Genomic DNA, 14,644 nt, shown 5'->3' on the forward strand with positions numbered 1-14,644 from the left:
ATGTTTGTGTTGGGGTAACACATTTCTGTGATGAATGAAACATCATGAAGTTGTTATGTTAGATTTGAACACAAGTGTGTGTATACGGTAGAATGGGGGTATTAAATGCGTTGTTTCAACGTTTTCTTTGTGGTTTACATAGTCATATGATTTAATAATAATTTCGAGTTGAAAACTTAGCAACCAGTCTTGTTTTCTTGCTCTAACCTCTCAGCGCTGAGCGCCAACTCCAGGCTTGATCCCAGATCACCCCACTTCATGGCGGACGCTCTAACCATTAGGCCACCCAAGCGGTCGCGATGAGTCAAATGAACTGACAGCTCCATAAAGCTCCAAATTGAAGCTCTGCTTCTTTCTGCCCTCTCTTCTGCAAAGCGCTAAAACAGAGTTTTATAATTTCGTGACCTTGAATGAAAATAAATTTATTGAAGTATTTGATTGGTGTTTTACGTCGTTCTCCAGAATATTTCACTTAAAGTGTCACCAAGGTGTTACCAACTGTCACACTGCCGTCGCTGCTTTTGTTGCGAGCGGCTACACTCGCTTCGCTGCACTTGTTTTACTGACTGTGTTGTAGTCTTTCACAGGGAATACGTTTGCTATCATTGAATAAAGGGCACACGTTTTAATTCACAATTATGCTTGTAAAGCCTCTAATACGTGAAGTGTATGGAAGGGGGAAGGACTTGCTCACGCAGTGATCATGTGCAGTATTGTATATATGGAAGGAGGGGGGCACTTGCTCACACAGTGATCATGTGCAGTATTGTATATATGGAGTGCGGGCACTTGCTCACGCAGTGATTATGTGCAGTATTGTATATATGGAGGGGGGCACTTGCTCACGCAGTGATCATGTGCAGTATTGTATATATAGAGTGGGGGGCACTTGCTCACGCGATGATCATGTGCAGTATTGCATATCTGGTGACAAAGGAGATATGTTCACGCATTGATCATGTGCAGTATCCATCAGTATATCGAGTTGGGTGGGGGGGGGGGGGGTACACGCAATGATTGTGTGCAATATTGTGTATCAGGTGACAGTGGGAAATATGGATAAAATATGGGTTCTGTACTAATTCCATGGAGACTATAAAACACTTGTTGCACTTGAATAGCCACACACGTTTCACATTAAGTCAGTAATTTTAAGATACAACTTTAGTGTATTGAAAAGTGAGATAAGATATTGAGAAAAACACATTTTCAACAATTTTCAGACTTTATTTTTTGCATTACAAAAAACAATTAACTTTTAGTTAAGTTTTTGAGTGTGATATGTGAAAGCTGTAGCTTACACCAATCAAATAAATAAGTAATTACATGTGGCTTTGTTTTATAAAAGACCACTATGAAGACTTGACCTTCTTTTCCATTACATAACAGACAAAAATATAAAACAAAGAAAACAAAGAATAGTACGTTTAGTGGCTGTCACTTGTCATTAAATTTATTCAACATCATTTGTGAAGGCAGGTTCTCTCTCATCGTTAAACGGAATGGGGCGAATACAGATTCAACCATGTCAGCGGTCAACACAGCAGCTGTTAGACATCTGCAATTCGCGTGGTTTTAAATATAAGCATGACACCTGTTGATCTCCGCGTCATAGCTTTCTGGAAATACCCAGTATGGTTGTATCACCGAGCATGCAGGTGTCACCATAACCTGACCTGACAGTAAATATCCAGGAACGTAACAATACTGACTTAGGGTAGGGTCGCTTCAAAAAAGTGTATTGTAGGACAGACTCAATAACAAGCATTTACTGAATGCTTTCCGATATATTTGAGTTCAAACTAAAGATTATGTTGGTTTTCGCTCATAATCACATGTGTATTAATACATGTATAAATAAGGAAGTGGCATTATCTAATATGCGAGGGTGTAGACACAAGTCTTTGGAATATGAATCGCCTTCATCAAAATTTTTCGAGAAAAAAAGAAGATATGAAATTAAACTTCGACTAAGTATTTACAAATAGTATAGGTAATCCTGACCTCACGCCATGGACTGTGTTTAGCCTGGTTAGCACTTAATACCCGAGGAGTCTTGTTAAATCAGGCGAAAATGTGGCCTCTGGGCACGTCGTCTTTACATAATGATGTTTTTATTATGTTATCAACACAGGAACCAAGCAACCATAGCGCTCTTGAACTTCATCATCACAGTCATTAAATAGACGCTTCCTTTTTACAATATACTATTTATTTACGACCTTTTGCTTACTTATACCTAAGAACTGTTCCGTTACATAAGCTCCGTGGGGTATCCAGAAGGAAAAACGAAACAGTGTAAAATCGTTATTGACATGTGAACCAGTAGCGGGGAAACTAAGTGTAAATGTGTTTCTCGTGTAATCCTACTTCCTCGTGGCTGAAAAACAACAAAAAAAGCGTTAGATGACGAGTGACCTTACAGCTGTGAACAAAGCAGCAGTGAGTGTCGATTAGAGTATCCGCGTGTGACAAAGAACTTATGACCATGACTAGACATCAGAGAGCAAATGCCACACATCTGATTCACTGGTTCATAATTTTCCTTTCTGTTTTTATGTCACCATAGGGACAAGACTCATTGAAGACGAGTGGCAGGAATCTGGAGGGTGGAATGCTAAATAACCTGACAAAAGTTGACGATAAGCTGGACATGTTTCCAGCGAAGACCAGATGGTGTTGCGGATTCCGAAACAGGCATCTGTAGGAAATACGACTGGCTGAATATATTATCGGTGATGATGAGCAGATTTCCTGATACAACGTTTGAAGAAGAATGCTGTGAACAGTTATTAACTATGCCTTTAAATATCATAAACCTCTACAGTAGAAAGCTTAAATGGGAGGGAATCAGTTCTTCATCTTCAAATCCCTGTCTTGTGGCACTGCAAGTCAAGAAAGAGTAGTCACGTATTGGACAAGCCAAGACATTCGAGAACAAGTCCTTACGCTGCTAACGGGAGATCCAAAATGCCTGTTGTCAAAATGATCTCCCCTCCGAGCAACGCCAGCGGACTTTCAGAGAACGCCACAGGGGCGAGTATTCTCGGCACGGATATCACGACCCCTGGTCATAATATGGGACACCCGTGGATGGCGGAGGAAGTTGTAGGAATCATCATTACGGCCATCTTGGTGCCCCTGATCCTGAGCGGGAACACCCTGGTCATCCTCGCCGTCATTCGCTACCGCCGCCTTCAGATCCCCACCAACTACTTCATTGTCTCCTTAGCTGTTGCGGACATATTCATCGGCTTAAGTATTCCTTTCTTCACAGCCATTGAAATTACACATCAAAGAATCTCTAGTATCTTCGTCTGTTTCTCCCCCAATCGTGTCTTGACTACGGGCTGTGCAGTGTCCATACTGACTATGGTTATGGTGGCCTATGACAGGAAAACCGCTTTACTCTATCCCTTGGAGTATATCAAACTCATGACATGCCGGAAACTTATGGCACTGATGGCATTTGTATGGACCTACTCTATCCTGGCATCATGGCTTCCCATTGGTCTGGGGTGGTATGCCGAGGAGTTTATGTACGTGGATCTGAACACGACCCATGCCTGTTCCTTCCAACTGTTACATAGGAACACTCATTTCTTGTCTCTGGGTGGCGTCTTCCTGCCGTCCTGCCTGGTCATACTCTACTGTTATTCGCGGATCTATTTGCTTGCCAGACACCATGCCCGAGCCATCGCAGCAGTAGAGACATCAGTCAGGCAGAATCTGCAGATTAAGTACATGATGAAGGACACAAAATACGCCAAGACGTTAGCCATCCTTATAGGTACTTTTCTCTTGCTCTGGTTGCCTTTCCAGATTGCCTTGTTCCTTGAATCGGCGACAAGCGTCGTCTTGCAAAGCTGGACAAGAAACTACCTGGCTTATTTGGCCTTCCTTAACAGCGCTTTGAATCCGTGGATATATGCCTACAAGAACAGCGAGTTTCGTGTGGCTTTCAAGCGCATTTGTAGAACTTGGTGTGGAAGAAGTTGTTGGAAGTCTGACAGGAGGACGAGCATGATCTCAGAGAACAGTATGGGCGCTATATCAAATAGTACACTAGGTCTGAACAAACCTAGCAGCCGCCTATTCGCAGGTGATCGAATAGAAGTGCTGTGCAGCCAAACCCAGCTAAGTGAGGACGCCGCTGTTCACATCAGAGACCATTTGGACAGGACTAACACTCGCATTCTCGTATCGGACATCATCCGCCTATATTTGAATTCGTGCGGCGATGAGACGGACGAGGAATTCTTTAAAAGATGCCAGGAGACCATGGCAAGAAATCTGGGTGTGCATGTTACAAATGAATCTGGGATAGCGGCCGGTTGTTCGTATCAGACTAAAATTAAAACGTCAGACTTACCCAATGTGGTGCCAGAAATTGACCGATTAGAAAGTGGCTGTAGGGCCGAGATTGTGGGCACGTCCACCGCTTGTCTTCACTCCTAAAAGTATCACCCTGTTAGTGAATGGGGTAATTGCATCGTAAACGGGACATTAAAATCCATTTTGTATACATACCGCTATTATTAATTTAAGAACAAAAAAGTCTTGTCTGACTAGGTTATGATATCAAACTCTTTATACAAAAATATATTTTTCCTATAAAAGACTTTTTCGATGCTATTAAAACAAAATATTCTCCACGGTGGATATATATTAGTTAGTTTCATTCATACTATATATTATTTATTCTTGAAACATGGGTGAATACTTGATATATTTTTGTGTATGATTCAACTTTTTCTTAAGTAAACATTGTTTGTTAGCAGATCCATTTGTTATTGTTTTTTTTCTTCGTTATAGTACTATTTTATATTACTATTAATCAAATAACTACAATCAAATAAATACAAGGACACGTGTGTGGCCTTCAGCGAGAAAATTGCACACATTATGTTACACAGGCTGCATACCGTGGATTTTTGGCGAAAACTCCATACATATGTATTTCATATCAAACTTTCTTCACTTACCAAGAACATCCCAAATTATTGCTTTTCCGCGAGTATCAGAAAGACCCACTTTTTAGGAATCTTATTTCCGAGTTTGAACGGTAACACGTGCACAGATAAGACTGGTATTTTGTGAAAGGCAAGTGGGCTATTTTAAAACAGTGGCAAAAGATTGGGTTTGCACTGATCATTTATTTCTTTGCCCCAAATCTCCCGGTACAGCCCCTTTGAAATTAACAATTAATGTATATCATAAAATATGAAAATCTTGGCTTCTCGTCAGACATCGATGTACATGGTCCAGTGACAACCCGCCTCGTTTGTGAGATTATGGGATGCATTGTAGAGTAACCTAAGTTTACTCGAGCTGGTTGGATTGTTGGAATGCGGATCAAACTTACTCCGTTACTCTGCACGACTTGTGAACAATTACTTCACGAGCACCACTGTACAGAAACAGGATGCATTACAGATAAGAAGTCAACAAACTGGTGTAGCGGTTGCGCCGAATTATTTTGGTCAGACCTCAATGATGATAAAGATTTCCGTACAATTTAATCATTAATGCACACATTTGCATCGTTATATATTGACCGTACAGTGGAAGGTCTTCCTGCAACCTGTGGATATGCATGGGTTTGCCCCGGTCTCTGCCCGGTTTCCTTCAATAATAATGCTGGCCGCGGTTGTATAAGTGAAATATTCTTAAGTGCGGCGTAAAACACGAATCAAAGACTAACATACTGAATGAAATGAGCATGGTGATAATATGTTGATGAGTGAGTGAGTGAGTGAGTGAGTGCTTGGGCTTTAACGTCATTCTCAAGAATTTTTCAGCCATATGACGACGAAGGAATCCTTAGGGTGTATGTGATTTCCACCGCTCTTTTATCCAGTGCTGCTTCACTGAGACGACTTACCGAAGGTAAGTAAACTGCCCCGCCCGAGCCATTATACTGATACGGGTCAACCAGTCGTTGCACTATCCCCTTCATGCTGAACGCCAAGCGAGGAAATTACAACTTCCTCTTTCAGTCTTAGGTGTGACTCGACCCAGGATTGATCCCGGATCTACCGCTCCCGAAGCAGGAGCTCAACCATATGTTCACGAAAACAAGTAACCAATTAACCTTAATTAATGAACTCTGTATATAAATAACAATAAGCCCTTACGTTATCCACCTTTAAACAATAGTAATATGTGAATAAAACTCGATCGGCATGCGGATTTCAAATATTTAAATGCGTTTATCTTCATTGAAATTTGTTAAAGTAATTACAAAATAAGTCAATGTATCCTTAGTTCGGGTTTTAATGCTTTTAATGACATTTGTCTTTGTTGTCTATTCCTTCTTAAATGTGGAGCTTACACGAAAGTTGAGTGAGAAACATATGATAAAGAGATATCCAGACACATTTGCACTTATTTGTAAAATTTATATTCATCTATTTATTCGTTTGATTGGTGTTTTACGCCGTACTCAAGAATATTTCACTTATACGACGCCGGTCAGCAATATGGTGAAAGGAAACCGGACAGAGCCCGGGAGAAACCCTCGACCATCCGCAGGTTGTTGGAAGGCCTTCCCACGTACGGCCGGAAAGGGAGCCAACATGAGCTGGACTAGAACTCACAGCAACTGCATTGGTGGGAGGCTCCTGTGTCACTGCGCCGTGCTGGCCTGCTAACCCCTCCGCCACGGTCGCCCCGTTAAATTTATAACGGACAAACTTATGGTATATAGCCTCCGAGCAGCGGGTTTTAAACAGTAAGTTGACATGTCTTTGTGAACCTGTATATACACATACGACAAAAGGACAAAAGTTGACAAGGGGTGAGTGAAAAATCACACAAGATCCAGCATAGCAATTTTATATTTATAATAAGAATTTCAAGTGATTCGTATAGGCACTGGTGTGTATATATTGAACTCTTCTGCATCGCCTTAACCCACGTACCAAAAGTGACGAAACTTCTTTTACTTAAGAGAATCTTAATTCTGCAATAGGTTAAACGTAAATCAATGCTAAACCTTTCTTCATTACGTGTTCTGGTTTCGAGAATTATTCAAGTGACAGACAGGATCGATCATAAAACAGAAAGCAGGGAAATTGGGGAGCTTTGTTTCTTACTTGAACAGAGAGAAAGAAATAATGTGAAATGCGATACACTCAAAAAATTAATCCGTTCAATTTAACAAAAAGTCTGTTATCTGGGTCGCGCTAGAAGTATTGTCATTGCAGCAGATTATTTTGTTACAACACACACATTCTATTACTTCAACGAAACCATTCTATCAGACTAACAGGGTATTATGTTAAATATGACACAATATTGTATTATAATAATAGAATCACTCCGACACCAGACTCTATTGACTTTAACAGATTGACTTTTTGAGTGTACCGACAATACATAAAATATAATCAATCCTCTTGACTGCAATGAAAGTCCAGGTACATGCCGGACAGACACGCTCTTTATTCGGCGTCCAGCTGAATATATTATCTCGATGATCAACAGGCATTTGAGCAAGCGGATCCATATTTTTGAAATGTCACAGATTCCACTATTATCTGTTTATCACGTAGCCAGTTTCCCCACGAGCCGTTCTTGTAGAATCTGCGCAATCAATCCACTGATGATTGTATGTGATCTCTGTCTATTGAAGGCGACAGTCGCGTCTTGACCGAAGTATCGGCTAAGGGCGTCTCCGCCTGGATGGTTGCTAAGGTAACCACTGATGTCGTATACCTATAGAGAAGGCATATGAAAAAAGGTCAAGTTATGGGTGTGTATGGGGATTTAAGAACAAAACAATACATAAAAACGAAAACGTATCAGTTTAACAATGTACATGTATCTCATCAGTATTTTTATTTTTTAAACACCATACTCAAAAACTTCACTTACACATATCTGCTTATTTGACTATTACTTAACGTCACGCTCAAGAATTTTTCACTTGCGCCATGACCGCAAGTCCCGGGTAAACCACGACCTTTGGTAAGTTACTGACGAACTTTCTCACCTATGACGGAGATTTTCTAACCATACGGGTAAAGGGCAGGTGTTTTTCGACGGGCGTTAGACGACGTAAACCACATCAGCGTCATTGACCGCTCATTGTCACCAAACAGTAACGGTAATTGAAAGGTATGCGTCTTTTTACAACTCTACCATTGCAGTCGCTATTGTGGATAGAGGAAACTGGAGCTTCCGGGGTAAACCATGCACATAGCTCAGAGTGATAATTAAGGCATAGAGTACGTAATGACGAGCTCTGACGCTGGTATTGGAGCCATCTATGGCTGAAGAAAATTCCGCCAAAGCCAACGTCAGAGCAACCTGTGACTTATTCTAGCCTGGGTGACTAGAAACTGGCTTCGATCTTTTATATCTGTTATGGCGCTCGCATAGCCTTGGTTTGCTCCCACTCACACCGGTAGGAAGCATCGCAAAAATTTCGAAAAACGGTCGTTTGCTAGCCTTCCTAGCCTGTTCAGTCACTCCTTTACAATACCTTACAAGCGTGGCCATCCGAGGCTAGACTATAATTTGACACCAAAAATGACTACCTGAAAAAACAACTAATTATGTACATATTAACGCAAGTTCCGGCGACGTTAGCTCTGTAAATCTGTGATTAAGTATACTAGCACAACCTTACTGAGCTAGTTTGCATTAAAGTTAGTTTACCGGTCAGCTAGCATTTATTTACTTTTTTCTTTTGCGGCAGGTCTGTTGGCTGGATTGACGATCAAAACTGCTGATAATGGGCTTACATATATATAACTGGCGATCCGACATCTGGATATCATAGGTCACATGGTCCCAATCTCGTATCAAGTGATTTCCACTTGAAAGAATTATCGTAGAAAGACTAACAACAAAGTGTTACCTAACAGTGGCTTGTTATCGAGTCAAGACAGCATGCATAGATCACAAAAGTAAACATTGAGCATGCAATAGAGCAATATTAGCGGCTCCTCTCTGAAAGGGGAGGTAACCCATGACAACACAATGACATGGTCGAAATAGGTCGTGTGTCGTAAACGTTATGATCACAGTACGCTGATGTTATGAAAAGACTCACATAATCATTCAGTGCAATCCACCCATCGGTTTGGTGGTTATGATTACTAAGCTCCGACTTCGTGATGATAGTTATCTGATCTCCAGCTCTTTGACGATCCATCATGACATGTACGTAGGTCTACTAGCTAGCCTGGCCTCCTGTTCGGTGCCGTAGAAGCGATTAGTCTGGTAGTATCTGACCTACGTACTGTAGATATCTACACTGGGTCAGGTATATTCCTACTCTCCTAATGCAGAGGACCCTATAAGTCTACTCAACCGGTAAATTGGGACGGTCTGGTTTAGAGAGACTAGTATATCCCGAGCCGAAAGATACATACTGTAAACTATTTCTTCTAAAGCCCACCACCCCAACCCAGAAATTAAAGTAGGAACGCTAAAAAAAAGTTGTTTTTTTTTCTACAGACCAAATGATATCAGCTAAGCAATTTGAATAAAAATGCTTAATAAACAAAGGGCAACGTGTAGTTTATCCTGAATTTATCACAATTTTTTCACCAGAAATCGTTCCAAGATGTTTGCTTTGCCAATCGATAAGAAATATACTCATTATAAAAGCTGTCGCTCCTTTCAAACTCCGAGGGCAAATTCACAGGTCAACGGTCACCATTTACTCCAATTGGTTAAATACGGGGATAAAACTTGTTTTCGATGTTACTGCCGACTTGTTTCTCAAGCACGAAAAGCCGGGTCTTAAGTTCCCATCTCATGCACAAAGACTAAAAACTTCCTAATTAACGCTACATAGTTTACAAAAATGCTGATTCTTACACTCCAACAAAATTACACAAAGTTACACAAGAATGGATCAAAGGTCAACATTTGGGCTATGTTTCTGTTAAACATATAAAAAGAATTTGCTTGGAACGATTTTTGTACGTAACTGAAGTTGTGTCAAGCCAATCTTAATATGGGAGACAATAAATGTCCGATTTGTTTGTACATCTTTCAGTGTTTTTGCAATAAGCTGGCGAATCCCTAACGATATACAATTGTGACCTAATTTAAGTTTCGTTGCTTATTTTATGGGACTGTGTGGTCGCCATGCATATAGCACTAGGCCACAAAACACAGTTCTAATTTGCTGCTAATGATATTATATTGATACTTAGTAAGCCATATTTAAACCAACAAGAAAGCAACGCCTCATGTTTATGTTTTACTTCGGATGAATTTTTCTTACGTTAGCATGCAGCACGTATTTTTTTATATTAAAATTAAATAATCAACATTTTATAGCCAGCAAATTTTGTGGTTTAGTTCATTACTTTAGATAACTGCACTTTTTAGCACTGATGTCCGCATAAACTTAGTTTAGACCTCGAACAATGTCACTGACTGTGAAACGGAGCTATTTAACTGGGGGGAGGGGGGGGGGGGAATTGCACATGATGTTTTTTAAAAGTGATGTTCTCCCATGTAAGACATTTTAATGCGGTGTGTGTGGTGAGTGGGTGGGGGGAGTCGACATTTCGTCGTTCCTCTGTCTTTCGTTGACAGTTTTATCAAATTTTATACTTTATTTAACAAATTTTGATTTGTTCTCGAAATTTTTACATTATTTCCCAAACATAATGAATCTTTTGTAAACATGGGTTCTATGCGACAGCAATACCCTCACAGAACAATAGGCAGTCAGCCATATCGGAGTCCTGTTTACACTGGCTGGCATAGCCACAGTACAGATATATCCAAACGACTTCAGTACTGTAACTGTCGTGCACATTTTACACCCTAAACGAAAGGGACGGCATGGTTTTAGTATCTGGGTTAAGAATAAACCATGCATATATTTACGTGCCATATGATTGCATTTGGTTCAGTAACCATGTTGTACGTGGGAAGGTCTGGCAACAACTTGCGGATGGTCATGGGTTTCCTCCAGGCTCTGCCCGGTTTCCTCTCACCCTAATGCTGGCCGCCGTCGTATAAGTGAAATATTCTTGAGTACGGCGTAAACACCAATGAAATAAATAAATAAATCACCATGTGGTGGTGGTGGTTGGGCGGATGGGGGTTGGGGTTGGGGGGGGGGGCTTCGTGGCCGAAGGGGGTAGCACACCAGCATGGCGCAATGACCCAAGCATCTCTTTCCCGTACCATCGATATTAAACAATGTGACAATCAGAAAATACCAACAAAAACACCTGATACCCAACCAAAGAGTATCAGGTCTGTTCCATGTTCAAAGGGCTGATGTTTCTTTTAGTTTGGCGCTCAGTCAGGGCAATGTTCACAAACACAAGCGTCGTGTTTTGGCGGTCCTACTCGTCCTGCATGGGTGTAAGCATTTGGCCTAGCTGAACTTCATCTTCTTGGCTTTCAAAACTTCAAAGAATTTTTTACATATTTTTCTGTGATAACTGTGTCCTATATCATTTTTTCTGTATATACATAGTGGCAGACTTCGTGTTCAATTTAATTAATTTATTTGTTTATTTGATTGGTGTTTTACGCCGTACTCAAGATTATTTCACTTATACGACGGTGGCCAGCATTATGGCGGGTGGAAACCATGCAGAGCCAGAGGAAAACCCACGACTATTCGCAGGTTGTGGCAGACCTTCCCAAGAAAGGAAGACAGCATGAGCCAGACTTGAACTCACAGCGACTGCATTGGTGAGAGACTCCTGGGTCATAACGCTGCGCTAGTGCGCTAACTAACTGAGCCACGGAGGCCCCTTGTGTTCAGTTTAAGAATCGGCTTTCAGTGACAAGGTTGACACGGAGGTAGGGGCCTACACATAAAAGAATTGACAAATTCTTGAGGTGAAGCGCAAATTGACCTTTCTTAAGTGGATTTGCGCATGGGCTTTACAATTACTAAATATATATCATGGTATCTGTTTTAAAATCTTCATATATCTTAGCACTCAATTAACCGCGACAAGAACCCCTTCTTTTGTGTTAAGCGCAAATATCGTGACCTTTACATCTGGACTGTAACACATGAACTTTGAACTTAGAAGAATTAGCATTTCATAATCACAACCGCTTCTGTGGCCTAAGGGCTAAATTAGAGCGTCTAAAAGACTTTAAAAATGGTACTTTCATCTGCCGCGCATGGCGCTGCTGACACTTAATGACTCCATGTCGTTATAGGACTGAAAAATTGTTAAGTACGATCGTAAACCCTAAGCAGACATACTTTATAATCACTATAGCTCAAGGTATATTTTGGTGAAAAAACCATCGTTGTGTACGTGATATGACCGATAAAAGTGTTAATTAGCGTTAATTCAGTAGATCGTTCTCAGCTATGTACTTTAAAATCGACATCTTACAAAACCCTGACCGTTGTCCTTTTTTTGTAATTTAGCAGAGCTTTTAGCATGAGCTACATGTGCTTTTCGTTATAAGACTGTCGTGAGGAACGTATGAAATAAGTTTGGCTTACTACACCGTGATGGAGTCTCCCCCTAAGTCTCTTGTGTCAAACCCTTCTTACGCGACTAGACCGATTAACCTCAGCTAGCTCCTGGACTACAAAAATAGGTTCATTTATCTTCTATTATATAGTATTGAGCACCCGGGCTCATCACCAGGAGGTGATAAATAACGAGTTAAATGGGCGAAATGGCGATTTTGGCAGATTTCTAAAGTTTAATGCGCTTCAGGACAACGAACGTCTCACATTGGAATGTTTTGTATATTCTGATAACTATTCCAGAAAAAATTTTTACCTAAAAGCTATATTTTTCATTATTCATGCCAAAATAGTATGGAAGGCCTATCTCGGCTAGTTTATATTTGGGTTTTTTTTACCTTCAATTCTCTAGTAACGTGACTAAAGAATGTGCTAGTGATTGACTCAGGCAGTTGTAACACCACTTCAAAACTATGATATAGCCTATATAATCAGAAAATCTTTTGAAAGCAAGGGAGGCGTACATGGTAAATGCAGCAAGCACATATATACTGTATTTAGTGCACAAAAAAGCTTGGAATTTTTAAGAGTTCCTCGAGTGGTATGCTGTGGATTGTTAACTTGACATGGGACTAATATAACAGCTCAGCACAAATCAAACATCACGAAAATCTAGAAGTATAGATATGTTCTCTACAAAGGCCTAGTCCATGTGCACATTGCATATTCCTGGGGCAATGATATTTTATAATCCAACGAAGTAAATGTACATGCTTAAGATTCGTGCTGCTCACTGAAGTTTATGATTGTCCAAGTAAAGTCAAGTTTATCAAGTCAACATATGAACGGCTGACTGTCACATATACTTATTTAAGTTTCCTCTCAGTACGTGAATTCAATCGGATAACAGCGTAAAACTTAAAAATGAGAAACATGTACCACATAATTCAAAATTTAACATTTCATTAATTTATTCTTCATTTTTTTTTTAAACATGATCAATGTTACAAGGGCAACAGAACAAAATTCCAACTGATGGTCTTTGCCTTGAATATTCTGGATAGCTGTATTATACAGTGGATTTCAGCGTGAGAACTAACATAGAAATGTCCCAGTAGTGAAGGCCACTGACAGCCAGCTGTACAACTCTCGCTGATTGTTCATGCTGACACATTCACAATAACATATCACTCACATGGCATCCATATCAATCACTGCAAACCTCGCATACAGTCTGTGTCTTGTAGATAAATATACTTATGTCATTAAAGCAATAAAGCATGTTACACTTATTACACCACTGTACATATCCACATGTCTAGCATGGTCATTTAAAGTGTTAAACTTTTTCACCTGCACCAACAAAAACAAAAGATAAACAAGAGTTCAGCCGAGTTACACCACGACAAATGCCTTTGTTTGAAATATATACAGGAATACCAGCAGCACTGTGGTGAGTATAAACACTGAGGGGTATCTTCATGGGTGTTGATGATAGGTATGTGGTTACCAAGACAACTGCGCAATTTGACAAATACGTCCACCACAAATGAAAACTTAATGCGGAAATCAGCTGGAGCTATAGACCGGACATGAAATTATATCTATTCATATAGTATATATAAGAAAAATGGCTATCTGGTTGCCATGAAAACTGCAAAAATATGACAAATTTGAGTCTTGACACAGTCATCTGTGTATCTATGTGTCCACCAAAAATTGAAACTCTTTGTGGAAAATTGTTGAAGTTATAGAGGAAATCATATCTATTTATATGGTATACATAGGAAATGGCAATCTGGTAACCGTGTCCACCCTTGAAATGGACGCGCGTGAGTCGCGATATAGAGTCATCTGTGCATGTATGTATCCACCGAAAATTAAAATTCTATGTGGAAAACGCTTCGAGTTAAAGCCAGGACACAAATACGAACGGACAGACAGACAGATAGACAGACGAACGTCGTTATAACATAATACATAGCGCCTAATGGCTAGAGCACATCAAAAGTGACACTAAGTACATAAGTACACTGTACACCTAATTTGTAACCTGGTTTACATGCACTCTTATATAAACAATTAATAATCAGTATTTTTCAAGAGAGCAGTTTGCACAACAGCAAGACGGTGATGAGCAAAATGAAAAAAAAAACAAACAAACAAACATACGAAAGACAACAAAAAGATATGAAAATCTTTTTCAAAACTTAC

The 14,644-nt window shown here is 40.1% G+C and overlaps 1 protein-coding gene across 1 annotated transcript; it reads left to right on the plus strand.

Annotated features, from left to right (window-relative positions):
• Window positions 1-2,970: 2,970 nt before the first annotated feature.
• Window positions 2,971-4,458, plus strand: LOC135467162 (beta-2 adrenergic receptor-like). Its single transcript, XM_064744928.1, has one exon. It carries the CDS (start codon window positions 2,971-2,973, stop codon window positions 4,456-4,458), a length of 1,488 nt encoding a protein of 495 aa, XP_064600998.1.
• The last annotated feature ends 10,186 nt before the right edge of the window (window positions 4,459-14,644 follow it).

This window comes from Liolophura sinensis, chromosome 6 (assembly GCF_032854445.1).
Source record: "Liolophura sinensis isolate JHLJ2023 chromosome 6, CUHK_Ljap_v2, whole genome shotgun sequence".
Lineage (NCBI taxonomy): Eukaryota > Metazoa > Mollusca > Polyplacophora > Chitonida > Chitonidae > Liolophura > Liolophura sinensis.